Source organism: Eurosta solidaginis, chromosome 1 (genome assembly GCF_040869045.1).
Source record: "Eurosta solidaginis isolate ZX-2024a chromosome 1, ASM4086904v1, whole genome shotgun sequence".
Lineage (NCBI taxonomy): Eukaryota > Metazoa > Arthropoda > Insecta > Diptera > Tephritidae > Eurosta > Eurosta solidaginis.
In genome coordinates this window covers 325,342,395-325,364,798 of record NC_090319.1, presented here as the reverse complement: position 1 = coordinate 325,364,798, position 22,404 = coordinate 325,342,395, and the positions used below count along the sequence as shown (strand labels likewise).

Here is a 22,404-nt window from a genome sequence, read left to right as displayed (position 1 = left end):
AAAACCTCTAGCTTTTAAATTGTTACTTTTAGAAATTTGACATACATTTACTCAAAATGAGTACTTGGATGTATCTGTGAGAATAGCAGTTCCATCCTTTCCAACTTAACAATACTGCGGCAGTAAGTTAAGCTCAGAAACAGTCCAGCGTGCAGCGGGGTATTCTAATGGCTGACTTCATGGAAATGTCTGATTTCTACACTACTATATATGCAGGTAATCAATTTCATACCGATACACTCGAAAAGCTAACTGTTGAGTTTAAATTAAGATCCATGTTCTAATAACCACCACCCTGAGCAGTTTTGCAATTTTACTCTAATATCAATATAAATGATAATTAATCATTTCGGAAAACGTATCATGTCAATACATAGTAACTTATATATAGTATAGTTCGGAGTTGATGTGGCTGTGGTTGAAGCAGTGCATCGTCCAATAGGCGCAATCACTAAAAAAAATTCATAAAAACCCTCTTGCGGAACCATAGAGGCGATGCTTCAACATTGTTGTTGTGTTAACAGTGCATTTCCCCATTTAATGGGCACGACCTTTCCCAAATTTTCATCAAAGTTCTCTAACGGAAGTTCAAGGAAACTGTCAGTTTCAACAGGGTTGACCTTAGGAGATTGGTGTTAGAGGTGTAGGTTCCACATTAAGATTGAAAAGATGGTTGATGTCATATGGAGACACATCGCATGCAGCATATATATTACGTATGTCGGGGTTCAACTTCAAAACACTCCGAGTGTATTTCTGTCATGAAAAGCTTCTCAGCGAAAACTCATCTGCCTTGCAGATGCCGTTGGGGGTCGGAGTCGGCGTAAAGCATGTAAGTCCTGTCACGCCAGTACGGAAAATTAAAAAGGAGCACGACGCAAATCAGATGAGAAGCTCGGCCTAAAATCTCTTCGAAGGCTGTCGTGCCTTGTATTTTTTATTTTTTTTTTTCTTTCCTATTATCAGCCTAATTGTAATTCCCTTCGAGATTTTTCCCTTCTTCCATTCTTTATATTCTAAATAAAAAGTCCTTGAGACTTTTTTCACTTCTCTTTTTCCTCTTACTCTGAACAATGTTCGAACCGGTTTGGATAAAAGTAGGTATTTTTAGTCATTTAAATTATAGTTTAATAATTTGGTGTTAATTTTAACAAATTTTTGGATAACATTAATATTCTACGAACATACTCTTTATTTTAAGTCGAAAAGTAGTAAAGCAGCAACGGAAGAGCTGCTCTTAGTAAATTTGATGCAGCTATCCAGAAATTGCGCAATGATTTTTTAAGAAGGCTTAAATAGATTTTCCATATGACGGAAGAGGATTTCAACTCCGATTGGCCGCCAGAAAATTGTTTTGCTGAATGGAAGCAGCCAACTCCAGCTGATTTGTGATATCGCGCAGTCTTCTTCTTAAGTTCCTCTATTGATGTTGCTGTGGCACCAATTCATTGCTTATTCGTCCAATACCATATGAAATGCAATATAGTTTATACTTTATTTCTGAATTTGAAAAAAAACTGGCCACATGGTAAAATTTTTCAAAATTCAAAACTTGCTACATACTACAGGCTAGGTACACTCACAAACATCAGAGTGCCGATATATGCTGTTTAAATGTTTTTGTTTTTGTATTCAATAATCGAATGTACGTTATAATTTAAAATTTTTCTTGTCACACTTATGCTGCTACAATCACAAAAATTTTGTAGGCTGTCTTGTTTTGATTTCAAAACTCCTTGAGAGGATTTGGTATTAGCAATATAGGAGTATTACATATATGGACTGCTTGAAAGGAAAATAGAAATGCCAAATAAAATATTTACACCTTCCGCTTATTTTACACCTTCTACTAATGTTCGTATCGCTAAATTGTTGAATAAATAGCTCCAATATTCAATAATGCAAAATGGTCTTTATTTGACTACTTTGAAAATACTTCACAATAACACTTATACTTCGCAACCAATAGCATGCTTAAATCAAACATAACTGCCTACTCAGCTTTCGCTCCTTTTATACTCTGCTGTCTCGTTCGCATACTTCTAGGCGTTTCTTCTGCTAGAATTTTCTACTTGGCTACCAGCTATACGCGTCGAGTATGTATCTGTAGTTTTTAGCCTCTCGCATAGCCATATGCGCGTGTATATGTGAGTAATGATGATTGCATACTTTTGTGAGGATCTCAGATATATGCATGTGTTTGTACGTATCTCTCCACTGCTTGTATGTACATATGTGTAGACATAATGATTGATTTGATTATGTACATACAAGTGACTACTTAGTATCGGCTTAGAGGTGATAGTATCCCTTAGTGTTGCTAATATTCGTCACAGTATATAAGCTTGAAAAGAAAAAGATTTATACCATTCCTTCAAAGGGTTCAGTATCTAACTTCGATAGCATATAAAGCTGCGAATACCAAAAAAGTTGCGGAAATTATTGACAATTTTATCATTTATTTTTGTCCTTTACTTAATTTCGTTAATTTAAGAAAAAACGCCAATGAATTGTGTTACTTAAATTATGCATTATTTCAAAAACGTTTTCGAAAAATTTGAATTATGATACATTTTCTTCTAAAATACCTGGTAAAGGTTGTTAATAATATTTGTTGCTTTTTCGTTTTTCGCAGCTGTAAGTATGGTAACACATCGAACTTGAAGAGTACTTGGTGCTCACGCCTTTTATTTCTTTAAAATTTAAAAAAATTCTTTAGTTTTCATGTTTTTTTATACAGTAAACAAACATATAATTATGTGCAACATTTTTAATTTTTATGAACATCAAAATATTTATTATTTATATTCATCTTACAAATTATAATTTTTTCAACAAAGATTATAATGTCAAAAGAAAAAACATTACAATCAGTCTCTCTTCTTATGCATACATACAAGATATGCCAACAATTCAAAATGCTCATGGTAATAACTAATATAAAACAATGGCTAAAACGAGGCGGCCCATTTTCTTTGAATCCAGATACGCCTTACATTAGAAATTGTCAAAATTGTAGAATAAGTAGTATTGTTTAAAAGCTAGAGTACACATGCGTTGAGTATTAAATACAAACATATGTTTTTATGCGATTCTTAATTATAAAATTATGTATGGGCTTGTTTCAGTGGTGTGCAAGTATAAACTTTATTAAATTTTAATAAATGTAATCAAATGGATGTCGTAATCTGTAACTCAATTCGAAAAAAAAAATGGCTATTTTAATAACTTGTTTTTAAACAATTTAAGTAAATGTATTAAAATCTTAAGCATCGTTGAAACAGCTTAAAATACAAACAAACTGCAAATATATTCTTTAAATTACATCCGCCCACTTTCCATTTAGGGTGAAACGTTTGGCATTCCTTTGTCAAACTGACTAATACATATACATAAGACGTACAATATAAAATTGCCTCACGTCAGACTAAATTTATGACATTTACTTCATTAACTTGCGGTCCGTGAGCACGACTAATACGCCATCTTCTCATAATGGCGCCGCAAAACTGGCCTGAAGAACAGCAACAACAACATAAACGCTTCACCGTACTCCAAATTCATTGCATTTCCCGACGTGCCAATCTCATTAAACTTTGAAAAACTCTAGCACGTGTATTGGTGTTAGTGGCCGGTAAGGGTGAACTGATACGTACGCTGGAACTTGAAATACCAAAAAATGATTTCGGCACTAAATTCGGTTCGAGCGCTTTAAATTTCCAGCCAATGTGACGTGAACAAATCTTGCAAACAATAATGTGCCATTCGTAACTGTATGGGGGAAAAATAATAAGATCTTTTTTGTGAATTGTGATATACGAATAAGATTATAGTATGAAATCGAGCGAATTTCCTTAAAGCTTGACACAACTGTACTTTTTTTCAGAAAGTATGCAAAGTGATTTGAATGTGCCGGCCTTTTGAGTAGTTCGCATTTTAATTGTGATCCAGACCGCTATAGTTTCGTAATTATTTTAGGGGCATTTCGAGATTGCTTGCGAAAGCCTACCCGTACAATTTAGAAATTTTTTTCGAAACCATAAATGTAAGAGGATATTTTCGGTCAATTTTTGGTATTATTTAAGGAATATTTGTCGAGTATTTGTGGCCGCTGTGGCATGGTTGATATTGTTTTTGGCTACTATTCAAACGTTCGTGGTTCGAATTCCGAGCAGGTAACATATACAACCAACATTCAGAAAGATGCCATTCGAAGTTCGAAGCTAAAATACTAAGCTTTCTATTTGATTTATTTATATATACATATAATACTTCTATATTTGCTACTATATTCTCGGTACACTCGCAAACATCGGAATGCCGATACATTGCTGTTCAAATGTTTCTTTTCGATAAGGGAATGTACCTCGAATCCCTTATCAACCGCTTGAATGCCAGGGATTGTATTATCAAGAAATTGATTAATTTTTAAGTTATTTTTATTTTGAATTTATATATTACAGTTTTTTTGACAACTGGAAATTTCTTCTTTGCTCTAAGAAAACATTTGGTGCAGAAATTTTGATCCATATTGCATTAGAAGACTCAAAATTACGTGAAATATTTCAACTTGGCGTAAGTTAGAGCAGCTCAGTGGTAGTAGTCGGTATTTTTGAATTAGCGCAATTTCGACCTAGATGTTTGAAATAGAATCCATGAATCCCGAAAATATCATCCAAGTTATTCCAAAGTCCCGAAATAATTCCAAAATTAAATCCGATTCCTTACTCATCCATTAATAATATCGAAATCATTTCGAAATGATCGTTATTATTTTACATTACTTATTCCAAAGTTATGCCTATCGATATAAGAAAACTCAATGTGCTCCTTAATCCCCCCCCCCCCCCGCCCTACAAGTAAGCTAAATACTTTCCCTGACTAGCCTTATAATGGCGGATACAACGACCTCCAAAGTTTGCGACATTTTTATTCGTTCTCATTATTCCACTGCTAAAAGTAACGTGATTTATATTTTTAATTTCCAGAATAAAGTCCGGAAATGACCCGAGATAACTTCGACAAAATCCTAAAGCTATCTCGAACTTGAGTAGTTCGCAAGTTCGCTCAATAGTTCCATTTTTATTCACATAACTCACCCAGGAAACCAACTAAATTCTGCGGATGGTTGTCCACTGTAGGTGATAGCATCTGGCAACAGCTGATACACAGTATTTGTTTCATGTATATAACCAGCTAAAAAAATAGATAAAAATAAGTTATAAATATTTGAATAAACTTCAACATCAATTCGTATTAATTTTACCTGAGTTACAATATTGAGTTTGTACACCATGCTTGGACATAGCAAAAAGTTGCTGGCAATTTGCAATGCGATTGCCACAATAACGACACGTGAAAACAGAATCCTAAAAATTTCATGAATATTATATAAAAATTAGGAATGCAAAGATGTATATAAAATCACACGAACTAACATCTGTAAATGTGTCCGAGATCAGTTTCATACGTATATTAACGGAATCTGTTAAAAATATCGTTTTCATTAAATTATCAGAAAGATGTAGATTTCTCACAAGCCAAAATGATAATTGTGTGGGATCTGTGGGCATTGTATCGATTTTATGTTGTGCCAATTGGGAACGTGCCTTTTCCACAATGGCCGTAATGCTATAATAATCATATACATGGGCTGGCCAAGCTGTTGTTGCAGCTTGATAACGTTTATATGTATCGCGCATAGATTCTATATCGCGAAAACGATTCAACGAACCCATATCCAAGCATTTCAATGGTTCACGCAAATAGATTTCGGGTAAAATGCGTACAGTTCCATATACTTTCAACTGTGGATGAGCAGCAATGAAGGAGAGTGGACTGTAAGAAAAGAACAAAATGAAAGTGTTTAAAACAGGGGCCGAAACTGTTATTCCTTTTATAATATAATTCCTTGCAAAACTATTAATTTTGGACTTTTAATATATTTGGATCAAGATAAAAATTACTTTCGGATTTTTATTTTTTGAGTCCGATAGAACTAGTTAACTCGGACTTTTAAAAATAAAAGTCCGGAAATCAAAGTTAAATCCGGACTTTTATTTTTATGGCGAAAATAAATGTCCCGCTTGATAACAAAGAATCGGCTTACCCGAAGCAAACAAAAAAGTTCGAAAAATAAAAAGGATGCATGATTCGACATGATATTGCTAAAGGGATAGCTGGGAACTCAAACATTTTCACCTAGGTCAATTTTTTGACCAGGACTTTTTCGACTCCGAAAACCCGTCCCTGGTTTAAAACAATATTTAAAAGTATATTCCTGTTGGCTCGTAAAATGATAATTCGTAAGGAATTTATCTGTACTACAGCAATCTTCCACCAAGGTGGTAAACAACAAGGTCTTATTACCCACAAGCATTTTAGAGAGCAGTTATTAGAAAAACTTCAAGAGCCAAGGGTTAGTTGCCGAAGTCAATGGTAAGCTGGATATTGGCGTCTATCGGAACGATTTCACCTTAACTTGAATATACGGATTCTTTTCAGCTATATAGAACCAAACTATTTATGATAACATAGCCAGATAGAGATAAGTCTTGGAGTCACACCATGGCGATCGATCCAAGCACGCTGTAGATTACTGTAAGCACAACAACAACCACGCCGTAGATTACCGGCAAACAAGTATATTCCCTGCTAAACAGAGCTGACGGAAACACCACATTAACAGAATTGTTGACATCATTAATACGCTCGCATAAATTTTTCCTTTTATTCGTATGGAATACCAGGGTATGTGTGTGCATGCATACACGTATGCACAATGTTTATATCAGGTTTGTCATGACGCTTCTAACAACCTGATAGAAACTTTGCTTTACGCTGTGATGATAGCTGTCTAGCAGGGTTGTTTCGACTGTGCTGTTGACACTCAGACCTGTGCAACCTAAGGCAAATGAGAGCGGAGGAAATCGACCATATTGAACATCCACGTCGATGGCACTACGCTACCGACTGTCCTACACCCCAAAATCTTGGGTGTGACGTTTGATCAGAATCTACATTTTGGTGCGCACGCAACCGCAATTGTTCCAAGAATTCAGAGCCGTAATAAAATCCTCAAATCCCCTGCTGGCAGTACCTGGGGAAAAGATAAAGAAACGCTCTTGACCACATACAAAGCAATTAGCCAGCCGATTACGTGCTACGCGTCACCCATATGGTCGCCAAGCCTAAAAACCACCCACTGGAAGAAACTACAGGCCTGCCAAAATACTGCTCTCAGAATCGCCACGGGCTGTCTTCTTATGTCCCCAGAACACCATCTGCATAATGAGGCGAGAATACTCCCCATCAGGGAGAGAAATGAGATGCTGACCAAACAGTTTCTGTTGAATACCCAGAAACCTGGGCATCCCAACAGACATCTGATTGACGAACCAGCACCGCCTAGGGGCCTAAGGAGTCATCTCCGTAAGCATTTTGAGGAAATACGGCACCTGAGAACCCAGCCGTATGAAGCGGAAAAACACAAGCAGGTCCTTGGTGAACTCCATAGACAGGCGTCGGACCTTTATGTCGGGAATTGCCCGGTGAATCCAGTACTTGAAGAAAAATATCCAGAACTCGTGGAAAGGGATGTTATTATGTTATGACTTGACATTAAGATGAACCAGTAGATACGCCCAGTAGAACAAAGTTTCTTTAAAAAAATACAAAAAAAGTTTAAAATGTCTTATATGTAAATACATAACGTCGGCTTAGAATGCAAACCCGTTAAGGTACCGTTTTTCCAAAAATTTCATTTTCATGCAGTTTGATGGAGCAGGAGCTAATGCATCAACCTGCCATAACAATATCATCAAATAGTGACCACACACAAAGTAAATCAACTTTATGATGAGTTCACTTTCTATACTTTCAATGAAAAATTCAAATAGATTTTTGTTCTTTTATGTCAATTAGGTTTGCACTGTAGACCGACGATATATTACCCAGTTACTTGACTGCCCTTCGTTACAAATCGCTGTAGTGCACGCGATTTTATTAGCACATTACCACGTTCATCCGTGCCTTTTTCGTATATTTGACACGTCACACCATAAAAATTATCATCCACATCCTCACTATTGCAGAGTATCGGAAAGCAAACACCAAAAAGCAAACCATTTTGGGCATGCATATTCGATTCAATAATCGTACCCGAAATCATAAATGGTAAAATTTCACCCGGGAATAATATGTGTTGATGCATGAAGAGCATCATATTATATTGTTGTCCAACTTCTAAATAATGCACGCCTGACACACGATTCATATTCTCGCCCAAATACGAATGTTCAGCTGGCAAGTTTGTGTCAAATGAAATAGGGTTTTCAGGTTCTTGCTCCTCTATTTCCACTTCATTGTTTTCCGGTTCAGTACGGCGACGCTCCCTATTATGTTCCATTGTAAAGAAAGCGCTACGAAGACGTTGCATAAAATTTTCACCGCCTCGTCTATTTTGCACTAACATTTCCCGAAAAGCAGCGCGCATCTGATCATCTGTAAGAAGAAATTTGGTATACAACATTTTTTAATTTATATGATTATATATTGTAAGAGTGATATTGTGTAGTCATATAATACCGGTCCGTTAGTAAACGGAGCGCACGGAATCTATATCAGGCAAAGGACTATCAACATCGACTATCACCCGAGAAACCTTGAGAGCGTCATTATCGTTACATCAACAACCTGGGTGTATTATTGTTACAATAGCAATCCAGCAATTCGAGGGATCAAAAAAAAACATACTCTCAGAAGTTTTGAAGAGGATTTTCGTAATTGATGGTCTTTTGCTGGTTATAGATCTGGACCGTTTCGGTAACAACCACCATTAAGATACCAGCGGACTATATCTGGAAAGGTTTAACATGGCCACATTGAAGCCTCTAGGTCATCCAACAAGAGGCTTAATAAATCATAAATCAACTGTATTCGTACCATCAAAAACAGCATCTGAAGAAGATGAAGCATCATCTGATATAACCTCTAGCATTAAATTATCCTCGCCATCATTTGCACCGTCAATTGGCTGCTCTTCATTATTATCATTATCGTCTAATCCTTGTTCTTCCATGTCGTCATCTTCTAAAAGCGGGTCAATCAGCGGCGAGGGATCGAAATGTAATCCACCTTCATTATTATGATCATTGTTTTGATTGTCGTAATCAATATGCTCAATACTATCATTGTGTTCTAGCAGTTCTGGTAATACATTTTCTACTTCATTAGAGGTTGCTTCATTTGCTTCAACTTCCATATTGTCGGCCACGTCTACTGCCTGCTCCTCCAATTCATGGTATCCTTCGTTCTCGATCTCATGCAATACCTCTGATTGGTGATCATTCTCTTCATTTGCAGAAGAAGCAGCTTCAGTAGTAAAACCAGCGGCTTCCGTAGAAATACTTGGTTGTACATCTCGTGCTATTGGCGCTTGTCCGTCAACGCTATTCTCTTGTAGTGGCTCGTTACAAGAAGTGGTTGCTGTTGGTTCATCGCTCACGACTGGAGAAATTTCAGGCGGAACTGCCACTGATGATTTCTGTACGCTTAACGGTGGAACATCCGTACTATTACAGCCTTCACTAGGTGGTGGCGTTTCCACCTTGCTATTGGCATTTACCGCAGCCGCATTAGCGTCAGATAATGTTGTTGCGTTAGTGCTGTCCTCGGCGATATGCTCCGCATTTGCTGTCGCTGCAAAAGACAACAAAAAATAAAAACATTTTCGCCTATGATACTCCAATCGATTTTGTCTATGTATTCTATAATTTTGGCCTTTTTGAACTCATTAGTACCTTCTGCAGGACCTTCTGCTTCAGATTGGTCCATTTTAATAGAATATAAATATTCCTCGATTCGCAATTAAACTTTATTTTATATTTTCTGTGCTGATATCTTCCATAAAAAATTTTCACTTGTTTCTGATTCCTTTGCTTACGCCTCTTCACAGTGGTGAGTTTAGTTTACACCATGTAACCTATCAATAAAAAAAAAAGATTTTTTATTTAAAAATAAATTTCGCACGTATGCTCACTGTACATTAAAAAAATAATTAAATTAAACAAATGTTACCTCGCAGTGCTTTAAACTGTCACTTCTAATAATTTTAATTCAAGGCCTGGGTCAATTGGTAGCAGTGATTCCAAAAAGTGTTGGTTTGTCCTAAAAAAGGGGAAGGGGATTTCCTCAAGCTAACTGAACACAAAGTGGGAACTTTCGATATGAAGAATAAGCGGATTATGGATAATTTATACAATTTCTTGGGATATTTGTCTCGATGCGATGGCATCGCTGATCAAAAGCAATACTTTCCAAATATTTGCTCTAAACATCTTTTCCAAGGGACTTTGCCACCGGGCCCTAAATATTGAATTCATCTGCAAAAGGCTAAGGATTGGCATATTCATTTTATATCTACCACCTGTTTTTATAACACCCCACAATCCGTTTATCAATTAAGGGCTAATTAAACTTCATTAACTCTAACCCCATAGTCGTACCCATATCCATATCCATCTCCAATGTGATCGATTAATGGTGCCTTAACCTAAAAATCGTCAAAATTTCATAAAAATGAAGAAAATGCAAAAAATTACAAACTTATGCCACAAAAAATAAGTTTCTTAGTCATAACGTATCCACAACAATAAATAAAATATACAAAAAATTAATAAATTCACCAACTCAAATATTTTTAGGTTATAGATATGGCGATAAATCAAAAACCAATTGGTTGGCTATGATATGGTTATGGCTTTAGCGTTATGGTATGGCACCATTAATCGATTACATTGATTTCCATAAGGTGGATTCGATCAGCTGTTTTATCTGGTTATGGTTATAAGTTACCATTAATTGGCCCTTTAAGCATGGTTCAACTATATGGTTGGCTCATCCCCACAGCAACAAAATACCTTTGTTCCGATTGTCAAAATCTGCGTGTTGGTGTTAGGCGAATGGAATGGAATGAAAACATATAATTTAGCAGTTTTTGGGTGTCGTAAGAAAATGATGACATTGTTTTCGTTTAATTTTGAGTTTACCATCTCCTTTTAACAATCCCATCGACCATGCAATGAAAAAAATTAAATCAGCTGACGAGATGGGCCAACCATATAATTGAGCCATGTCAATTAAGCTAACGCCGTTTGTTTGCGAAACTTTTAACACAAGCATATGCATTCCAATAACATCGCCACAATCAATCAAAAGATGTTGCATTTGTAAATATAAAGGAACTTCGGACGTAGCAATTGAAGTTTATTACGCCTTGCCCATTCACATACAAAATTTCGCGAAGCAATGTTATAAACATTCTCCCTATACAATAAAAATACTTGCCAACATATTTTGTGTCGTAATCTATTGTTATATTGCAGTTTTGAAATGGGAAAAATGTTAGAAAATTCATCAACCAGTTGGAAAAATAATTTCACTTGCAAAAAGTGCCAACACCCTTAGCCAAAGCCAATGCCAAATTCTTCTTCTTATAGTTTGCATGGAACAAAATTTGGGAGATGGGTACATTTCTCCATAAAAAATACGTGCAATCTACTCATAATGCATAAGCTTTTGTTAAACGCATTTATATGAAAAACTGCTTACGTGTCGGAGCTATAAAGCGGAAGGCGTGTGAAATGTGTGGTGAACTCCTATACCGAAATGAAAAAGTCAGAATAACCTGTAAAAATAAAATATAGACAAAAACAAAAAAATGTTTTTTTTTATACGCAACATGCAACTTAATTCTACTAGATAGCTGAATTTAGTGCAAAAAATATGGTTAATTGAAATAAACAAAAAGAATAATCAGACTCAATAAGAACGCAGAAAAGATGAGTCGCTTCAATTGGCGTATAAGCGGTTCATTGGTGAAAATATTGTAAGTCAGCATTTGCATTAATTCCAACTTTAGTGCATTTAACAATTTGTAATAAAAAAAATAATTTCTTTCCTTTAGCAATAAATTTCGAATAAGTTTCCGGCATGCAAAATCATGGTTTCACAGACTTTACACAAACTTCGATTCGGACACTTGTTTGGAACCGATGTTCTGGATCGTTGACAACTATACATATGTTCTGGGTCCCGTGAGTTTCAGTCACAATCATATTTTTACAGAAATAATTATATTCTTTATTCAGTTCTTCATAGTTGCTGTGTCGAGTCTTACCATTGCTGTAGTTGTAATTGCTTATTGGATCGGTTTGCCATTTTGGTGGCAGAAAAGCCAGCGAGCTACTGTCGGATTATTCATTATAGGCAATTGGCTTTTAATAAATGTCGTCTTCCACTATGTAATGGGTGTTATTACGCCTCCCGGCGAACCGCCAAAAGTTGTAAGCTGACTACGTATTTGCTTAGAGTCTGTTATTATAAATTTAAAATTTTAGGTTGATGGTACTTTTGAGGTGCGAAAGATTTGTAAGAAATGTCAATCACCGAAGGCGCCACGAACACATCACTGTTCCATTTGTAACCAATGTATACTAAAAATGGATCATCATTGTCGTAAGTACCTTTTTTATGCGTTTTTATCGTTGTTTTAGCTGCTTTATCGGCCGTCATGGTGTGTTGGTAGCGTGATACGCCTATCACACCGATGGCCCTGGATTCACGCCCCGAGCAAAGCAACATCAAGATTTTAGAAACAAGTTTTTTAGAAGAGAATTTATCTAAGCGGGGTCGCCCCTCGCCAATGTTTGGCAAGCACTCGGAGTGTATTTCTGCCATGAAAAGCTCTCAGTGAAAACTCATCTGCTTGCACATGCCGTTCCGAGTCGGCATAAAACAATTAGGTCCCGTCCCGCCAATTTGTAGGAAAAATTAGAAGGAGCACGCCGCAACTTGGAAGGGAAGCCCGGCCTTAATCTCTTTGGAGGTTATCGCGCCTTTCATTTATTATGTTTTTTTTTTTAGTTGCTTTGTTATGTATGAAACGAAGTGGTAACGCCCAACACTGAATTAATTTACTATCATTTTGGTAACTCAACACATTTTACATTGTAATATTCATATCCACTCATATTAAATAAACTGAGTAAATATACATATACAAAAGTGGTGTCAGAAGTGGGATTAAAAAGATGAGCCTCACACCGGAAGATTTGACGAGGGTGTTGGATGCAGGGGCAATTCACGAGGCTGTAGAGGGGGCGTCCCACAGTGCTGGGGCAAATGCAAATCAGCGGGCAGCAACCAAAACGCCACCGTTTAGTATTGCAGAATACAAGTCAGAAGACAAATCCTCAGTGCAGGATTTTTTCACACACGTAGATCGGGCCTTACAGCTGAGCAAAGTTCCAGAAGAGGAACAACACAAATTCGTACTCGTGCATATGGGGGCAGAGCTGAACGCCGCACTAAAAATACTTGTTAGCCCAAAGACGCCTGACTCGCTGAAATACAATGAAATAAAAACCGTGTTAATTCGCCATTTTGATGGCTCACGGAACAAGTATGCTGAAAGTATCAAATTTAGACAAAGTAAGCAAGAAAAAGGCGAATCGATTGCCGAGTACGCACTTCGTTTAAAAAAGGGCGCTGCATATTGTGAATATGGCGACTTTTTGGATAGGATGTTAACAGAGCAGTTACTGTATGGCGTGGAGTCACGCTATATTTGCAATGAGGTTATAAGTAAAAAACCAAACAATTTTACTGAGGCATACGAAATTGCGCACACAATCGAACTAACACAAAGTGCAACAACAGATCTGAAGTGTACAGAGTGGGAACTACCAAGTGAACCAACGTGTAAACTGGGATACGAACCAGTCAAAACAAAAAGGAATGCAAATGCTTAAAAGTTGACCAAGAAGCCAAAAGAATAATCCGCAAATTGTTACGGATGTGGGGGCCAACACAGCAGAAAAGACTGCAAATTCAATAGCTCCAAATGTTTTGCGTGTGGAAAATTGGGCCACATTGGAAAAGTGTGCAAGGCAAAACTAGATCAGATTTCAGAGGATGAGCTCGAACCAGTTCAGCAGCTGAACTGCATTAATGTATGTAAAGCAGTAGACAGAAAAATGCTTCACGTAAATATCGATGGAAAGCAAATACAGATGGAGCTTGATACGGGTGCCCCATGCGCCATTATTAATTATAAAACTCTTCGCACTATAAAACCGAATTTTAGATTATTAAAAACAGATAGACGATTTACAAGCTACACGGGGCATAGAGTGAACTGCATGGGTAGGGTTGTAGTAACCGCATCAATGGGGAGGACTAAGCGGCGCCTGAATCTGTATGTTATCCAAGAAGATTTCGATACACTTTGCGGCAGAGAATGGATCTCACAATTCGCACGTGAAATTAACTTTTCGGAGCTATTTTCGTCAGCCAGGCAAATTAACTCTATAAGTTCAACCGCGCCAAAACTTTCAGAAAACCAACGAGAACGGCTGTAACATCTCCTTGCAAGTTACGAAGAATTGACACGACAGCGGGTAAGTTGAGAGGGCCGCCTGCAAAAGTGAAGCTGAAGGCGGTAGCCACACCAGTGTGCGTACGAGCACGCGAAATACCAATGGCATTGAGAGAGGCGTATGCCAAGGAAATAGATCGCAAAATCCAGTCTGGCTTTTACGTGAGAGTATAGCATTCGGAATGGGCTTCAGCAACACATGTAGTCGCGAAAAAAAATGGAGATATTCGCATCACTGGCAATTACAAGCCAACGGTTAATCTAAGAATGATTATTGACGAACATCCGATTCCTAAAGCGGAAGACTTGTTCAATAAAATGAAAAAAGCGGCGATATTTTGTCACTTGGATATAACCGACGCATATACACACCTTACGATCGACGATGATTTCGCACATGTTTTGACATTAAACACAGCTACACACGGACTAGTACGACCGACTCGTGCGGTATATGGGGCAGCAAATATTCCAGCTATTTGGCAAAGAAAAATGGAGACGCTCCTGCAAGGAGTGCCAAACGTTTTAAATTTCTTTGATGACATCTTGGTGTTCGCGGAAAATTTTGAAGAGCTGCTGAGGGTTTTGGCGACAACGCTAAATCGCATCAAATGCAATGGTCTACGCTTAAATAAGTCAAAGTGTGTTTTTGCTACTCCATCGGTGGAGTTTTTAGGCCATCGCATCGACGCACAGGGGGTGCATAAATCTGACAAACACATTGAAGCTGTACTGAATAGCCCCAAACCAACGAATGTGGAGGAGCTACAGCTGTTTTTAGGAAAAGCTACTTACTATAGTGCATTTATCCCAGACCTGGCGACGAGAGCGCGACCATTGCGCGATATGCTGAAAAGCGAAAAATTTCACTGGTCCAAAGAGGCAAATTCAGCCTTTGAGTATCTAAAACAGGCGCTGGTTTCTCCACAAGTCTTGATACCCTACAACCCGGCACTACCGGTTCTACTAGCGACGGACGCGAGTCAAACAGGATTGGGAGCGGTGCTATCACATCGCTTAGAGAACGGAACTGAACGACCCATTGCATACGCAAGTCGAACACTGAATACTGCAGAACAGCGATACCCACAGATGGACAAAGAGGCACTGGCAATAGTATGGGCAGTTCAGAAATTTTTCAAATATTTATACGCGCGTCATTTCACGCTAATCACAGATCATAAACCGTTGTCACAAATTTTACAACCAGACAAATCTCTACCAGTACTTTGCATTAGCAGAATGGCTAATTACGCAGACTTTTTTAGTAGATTTGATTTCGAAGTGGTGTATAAAAATTCAAAGGCAAACGCTAACGCCGACTATCTTTCACGGGCCCACCCTCTACGACAGCAAACATTACAGGTGGGACAGGTGCGGCAGGCATATACGGATAATCCAGACGAATACGACGAGTTCGACAACTTTGTGATTCGCCAAATCAACCAATAACCATTAAGATCCGACAAAATTGCAAACGAATCCAGAAAAGACGAGCGACTGGGTAAAATAATTAAACTGCTGGAAACAGGTCATTGACAATGATATCGAGAACATGGCGAACAAATGCGAATCATGTGCAAAACAGGCAAACAAACCCGGGAAAAGTGGCGATCATCATTGGGAGTATCCCAAGGGACCGTGGGAACGCATTCATATTCAGACCAATTCTAAATATTCTCGCGGAATTTTGTTCTCGCGGATTTTTTTATTCCCGCGGAAAAATTCCTCCAATTCTGTTCTCCTAGGGAGAACAATAATTGGGGAACAGGAATTTCGAATTTTCGAAGTCAGCTGTTTTGTCAATTGAAATTTCGTTGCACATTTCTTATTTTGTTTAAAAAATTGAAAAGTTTAATTATTGTTGTAAATTTGTTGGAAATTAAGAAATAAAATATAAACAATGCACAGTATTTATTGCATTTCATGTGGTATTCACTGAAATGAGTAATGAATTGGTGCCACAGCAACATCAACAGCGGAACATAAGAAGAAGACGGCCGCAAAACACAAATCTGCCGGAGTTGCCTGCTTTCATTCAGCAAAGCAATTTTCTGGCGGCCAAGTTGAGTTGAATTCGTCCTTCGTTCCTTCGTCATATGCCAAAATCTAATTAAGCCTTATTAAAAAATCCTTGCGCAATTTCTGGATGGCTGCATCAAATATGTATACCAAGAGCTCTCCCGCTGCTTATGATATACTTTTCGACTTAAAATAAAGAATATTGTGGTTGTAGTTGTTGTTGAATTAACAGTGAGAATATTGTGGTAGAATGTTCATAGATATTTTAGCACAAATTTGTACAAATAAGTGTTTTCTTAAAAGAACCAATTTCCTTTAACTATTTTGATGCATTCCCTTTAATTTAACTAGTGAAAAAAGTCCTATGAAATGGCAGAGAAATCTCCCTCTCCCTCACATTTATAATACCTACTTTTCTCCCATAACCGGTTTCCACTTTTTCGAAGATTGTTCAGAATAGGAGGAAAGGGAGAAGTGAAAAAACTCACAAGGAATTTTTATTTAGAATACGAGGAATGGGAGAAGGGAAAAAACTCGCACGGAATTTTGGTTTAGAATTGGGCTGATTGACTATGCGGGGCCGTTCGAAGGAGCAATGCTACTGATAATCTCGGATGCGTATAGCAAGTGGTTAGAGGTGAAAATCACTAAATCAATTACGGCGGCCGCGACAATTACTTTGCTGGACGACGTATTTGCGGCTTATGGCGTTCCTCAAACGGTTGTATCTGATAATGGAGCAAATTTCACGTCCGCGGAATTTAACAACTTCCTGACTACAGTCGGTGTTAAATATCACAAATACTCAGCACCGTATCACCCGGCAACTAATGGACAAGCAAAGCGAAGCGTACAGACGGTCAAGAACGCATTGAAAGCAATGGGTACCACGAATAGTTCTTTGCAGGAAAACATAAACGATGTCTTGAGACAGTACAAAAATGCACCACATTCGACAACAGGCACCTCGCCAGCACTATTGTTTATGGGGCGGCAGCTACGAACACGATTGGACTTGATTCGACCAGAGGAAATCTCGAGGAAAGTAGAGGAAAAACAATACATGCATCTCAAGAAAAAGGGAAGAGAGTTCAAGGTAAATCAAAACGTATACTTCCTGTCGGGTAACCCGCGAATTTCTAAGTGGCTCAAAGGAACAATACACGCCCGTCTAGGGGATCTTCACTATCAAATACAATTCAATGGGAAAATGATAAAAAGACATGTATACCAAAAACGGAAGTCACACGCGGGGCCCGATAAAGCAACACCGGAAGTGAATCATCATGAAACGAGAGTTGCAGCTAAAGAGAACGGCACAGCTGCATCGGGTATAGTAGAAAACCACGAAGAAGTCGAAGCACCCATAGAATCACCACAAAATATATCATGGGATCAGAAGAAGATTTGGAAGGGTTCTCTACTCCCAACGCGACAATAATACAGGACGATACACCGCCATCGCATTCAACACCAGCACGGCAGGCGACACCGGAAAGAGATCCGGAACTAAGCGAGACGCCGGCAGCCCCTCGGCGGTCGACCAGACAAAGGAAACCGAGAGTTCCATTCTCACCTTAACTCCTGCAGAGGAGGGAAAAATTTTATGTATGAAACGAAGTGGTAACGCCACACACTGAATTAATTTACTATAATTTTGGCAACTCTGTTTTGCTTATTCTTTTTCGTTCTTTTTTATTCTTTAGTATTAACTCAACACATTTTATATTGTAATATTCATATCCACTCATATTAAATAAACTGAGTAAATATACATATACAAAATGCTTTAAGCTGTGAGAAGTCCTTAACGGCTTGTGTTAATTGCGAACTAGTTTTGTTATTGTAATTGTAAAAATAGTTCCCGAGATTAGTAGAGTGTAACGGACATGGGCTGTTATTTACCGGATATGAATACACTACCCTTCGGTACTATGTAGTCCTACTGTCGCGAGAACTTAGAGGTTTTGTTTCTATGCTTGTGTCTTAACCATGCTAAGCAATGGAAGGGTCCTGTTTCAGACTCCCCTAAATGTTCTGGTATTGTTTTTGCCTTTGTGAGTAGAGAACAATTTTCAGATTTGCTTGATATGAGGCATTTTTTAACGCCAATCATCTTTTGGAGAACACACAAGTAAGGTTAGGCCATCCGAAAGTTTGACAAGGCTAAAAAATAATACGTTCAGGATTACACAACATCAACAAGTGTACTTTCTTAATTTAGGGGACTTTATCGATGTGATGGTCCTTTGCCGGGTACATATCCGGTACGCTCCGATGACACTGCACCATGAATGTGCTAGCCCGACCATCTCGGGAACGATTTATATGGCCACATTAAACCTTAAGGCCATCCCTCCCCCCACCCCAAGTTCCATGAGGAGTTTGGGGTCGCCAGAGCCTCGTCTGGTAGTGAAACCGGATTCGCCACGGATATGTGAGGTTGACAGTTTGGTTTGGAGAACCTATATGTTTCGCTGGCAACCTGAAAAGGTTGCGCTACACAACCCATTGAATCTGCTATTTTAGTCGCCTCTTACGACAGGCATCCCTACCGCGGGTATATTCATTTAGATCATAGTTGCAATTTCTTCAAAGTAATTTATGTATTGGTTCCCACAGATAAATTCGTGCAGTCAAGAGGTTTAGGGACTTTCGCTGGAGTGGACAGTCCGTTGGATGATATTAATACGGGGCACTCGATCCCTCTATGCCAGCCCCTTATGCTCAGAGGGAAGTCTGCGCATCAATATATATTCAGACCAATTCTAAATATTCTCGCGGAATTTTGTTCTCGCGGATTTTTTTATTCCCGGGGAAAAATTCCTCCAATTCTTTTCTCCTAGGGGGAAGAATAATTGGGGAATAGGAATTTCGAATTTTCGAAGTCAGCTGTTTTGTCAATTGCAATTTCGTTGCGCATTTCTTATTTTGTTTAAAAAATTAATTATTGTTGCCAATTTGTTTGAAATTAAGAAATAAGGTATAAACAATGCACATTATTGCAGTTCATGTGGTATTCACTGAAATGAGTAATGAATTGGTGCCACAGCAACATCAACATAGGAGCATAAGAAGAAGACCGGCGGGATAACACAAATCCGCCGGAGTTGTCTGCATTCATTCTGCAAAGCAATTTTCTGGCGGCCAAGTCGAGTTGAGTTCGCCTTTCGCCATATGCCAAAATCTATTTAAGCCTTCTTAAAAAATCCTTGCGCAATTTCTGGATGGCTGCATCAAATATGCGAAGAGCTCTTCCGTTGCTTATGATATATTTTTCGACTTAAAATAAAGAATATTGTGGTTGTTGTTGTTGTTGTATTAACAGTGAGAATATTGTGGTAGAATGTAAATACATATTTTAGCACAAATTTGTACAAATAAGTGTTCTTTCTTAAAATAACCAATTTCCTTTAACTATTTTGATGCATTCCCTTTAATTTAACTTGTGAAAAAACTCCTATGAAATGGCAGAGAAATCTCCCTCTCCCTCACATTCATAATACCTATTTTTCTCCCATAACCGGTTTCCGCTTTTTCGAACATTGTTCAGAATAGGAGGAAAAGGAGAAGTGAAAAAACTCACAAGGAATTTTTATTTAGAATTCGAGGAATGGGAGAAGGGAAAACACTCGCACGGAATTTTCTTTTAGAATTGGGCTGATTGTATTCAAGAACACTTGAAATTTCATTTAAAGCTATACCACAAAATAAGTACATGCCTGATCTCTGAACTCAAGCTATATCTGCTTATTAACAAAAAAAGGAAAGGCGCGATAACCTCCGAAGAGATCTAAGGCCGAGCTTCTCTTCCAATTTCCCTCGTGCTCCTCTTGACTTTCCCTACAAATTGGCCGGACGGGACCTACATGTCTTATGCCGACTCCGAACGGCATCTGCAAGGCAGATGAGTTTTCACTGAGAGTTTTTCATGGCAGAAATACACCCGGAGCGCTTGCCGAACACTGCCGAGGGGCGACTCCACTTAGAAAAATTTTCTTCTAATTGAAAAACTTTATTTCTAAAGTTTTGATGTTGCTTTGCTCGGGGTATGAACCCAGGGCATACGATGCGGTAGGCGGAGCACGCTACCATCACACTACGGTGGCCGCTCTACTGTTTATTAATCCTTTTAAATATCATATTTTTAATTAGCTTGGCTCAACAATTGCGTGGGTTTTTTCAATCATCGCTATTTCTTCCTCTACATGGCCTACACAACTATTGGTTGTCTCTTCCTAATCGTTTTTGGCTTTGAAATTGGTTACAACTTCTTGTGGCTGGATCATAGCGACAGTTGGGTAGAGTCTGAGCCATTGGAGGGACAACCAGTTAAATTTAATATTAGCGGTCACATCATACCGGTGGTAAGAAAATGTGACAGCACACCCAAACCAAAGTTAAATAAATTTTTTTATTACTTTGTCTATATAACAGACGCATGCCAATGAATATGATGATGATTTTATATTAGCCGCTAAACATATATTACCTACTCCGCCTACATCAGAGGGCAGTTACTATACAGACGGAAAACGACGCGCCATTGTATTTATGGCTGTGACAAATGTAACTGCCGCATTTGCATTGGGTGCTTTGACATTATGGCATGCAAAAATAATAACACGGGGCGAGACCAGTATAGAAGCGTTAATAAATCAAGAAGAGACCGAGCGTTTACTTAAAGAAAATAAAATTTATGTAAATCCATATAATTTTGGTGCCCGCAAAAATTGGAAATTATTTTTGGGATTAGTGCGTGGAAGGTTAGGGTGGTTGTTTTAATTTATTTAGTGATAGAATTATATTAAATTTGTTTCAGAAAATTTTGGCGTTGCGTCTTATTGCCATCATGGCATAAACCAGAAGGGAATGGCTTAAGTTTTTACACTGTTAATGATGCTCGTAACGAGGATTCATCATCCGATGAATGGCCATAACGTATTAGAAAATGTTACTTTAAATAAAAACCAAAATAATATGCCATTTGATGTTACCAAATGATAAGTGGCGGCGAGCTGCTTAATATTGAATGCTACTCAAGGCATAAAAGTATTTTATTTTTTTCTTTACTGATACTTGTAAACATTCTGCTAGGATATTTAATTAATTATTGTTACTTATATATTTATCTTAGTTAACATTAAGGTTTTGCACACTATTTTATAATAATTAGCTGTAATAGACAAAATTGTATTCACATAATGTTAAGACAAATTAGTTTAAAAATAAAATTTTTCTTAATATTTATCTAAAATTAAATAAATATATTTTTATTACTAAAAGTGAACATTACGGTTAATACATTTGATTGAAACTGTGTTTTGTAATTGTTTAATATTTGCAAAAGCATAAATACAATGCTGCAAAAGCCACAGTCCATGGTCGATATAAATACAGCTATGGTATCGTAATCACTCTAGCTCAACTTCGATCTGGATACTGTAACAGGCTAAACTCTTACCTATCCAGAGTCAACCCCGACATACTACCAACCATCTTTTCAACTGTATTGTGGAACCAACGCCTCTAACACGCCCCTCATTATGGTCCCCCCTGTTGAAACAGCAAGTTTCCTTGGACTGCCGTTGATGACAATTTATGATCGGTCGCACCTATTGGATGGGGCGAAGCACTGCTACAACAACAACAACATGGAATCGTAACATACGATCACGGATCGAAAACCGTTTTCACACAAGCGATAAAAATAATGCTATCCAACTATTTAAAAACATAGTAATATGTATATTATAGATTTCATGAGTACGCGTTGTCCCTAGTTCACATATTTCATTAATCCAATGCACCATTTCGGAGCTAAAGTGATTTAAAAAACGGCATTCGATCACGGACCGTATGTAACGATTCGGCCCCAGGCAATAACAACATTAGTAGTAGTAGTAGCCACTATCATGGGACTATCTGACTTTTCACCTCGTATA

General features: G+C 37.9%; 3 protein-coding genes across 3 annotated transcripts in view; 2 read left to right on the top strand and 1 right to left on the bottom strand.

Moving 5' to 3' along the window:
- The first annotated feature begins 92 nt into the window (after positions 1–92).
- The window catches only part of LOC137237813 (carboxylic ester hydrolase), a 140,238-nt gene continuing 117,926 nt past the window's right edge, over positions 93–22,404 (top strand). Inside the window, exon 1 of the mRNA XM_067762019.1 lies at positions 93–216. Within this exon, the coding sequence (XP_067618120.1) occupies positions 211–216 (6 nt within the window). The 5' untranslated portion in view covers positions 93–210. The remainder of the gene's footprint in view (positions 217–22,404) is intronic.
- Positions 2,768–9,957, bottom strand: ohgt (ohgata). The gene is made up of 7 exons (XM_067762020.1): positions 9,801–9,957; positions 8,944–9,699; positions 7,953–8,502; positions 5,439–5,838; positions 5,267–5,369; positions 5,100–5,196; positions 2,768–3,771 (listed from the first exon to the last, which is right to left on the bottom strand). Exons 1-7 carry the CDS (start codon positions 9,832–9,834, stop codon positions 3,561–3,563), a joined length of 2,151 nt encoding a protein of 716 aa, XP_067618121.1. The 5' UTR covers positions 9,835–9,957; the 3' UTR covers positions 2,768–3,560.
- Positions 11,709–21,651, top strand: LOC137237816 (palmitoyltransferase ZDHHC16A). Its single transcript, XM_067762022.1, has 7 exons — positions 11,709–11,887; positions 11,966–12,095; positions 12,150–12,344; positions 12,399–12,516; positions 20,615–20,826; positions 20,897–21,225; positions 21,282–21,651. Exons 1-7 carry the CDS (start codon positions 11,841–11,843, stop codon positions 21,397–21,399), a joined length of 1,149 nt encoding a protein of 382 aa, XP_067618123.1. The 5' UTR covers positions 11,709–11,840; the 3' UTR covers positions 21,400–21,651.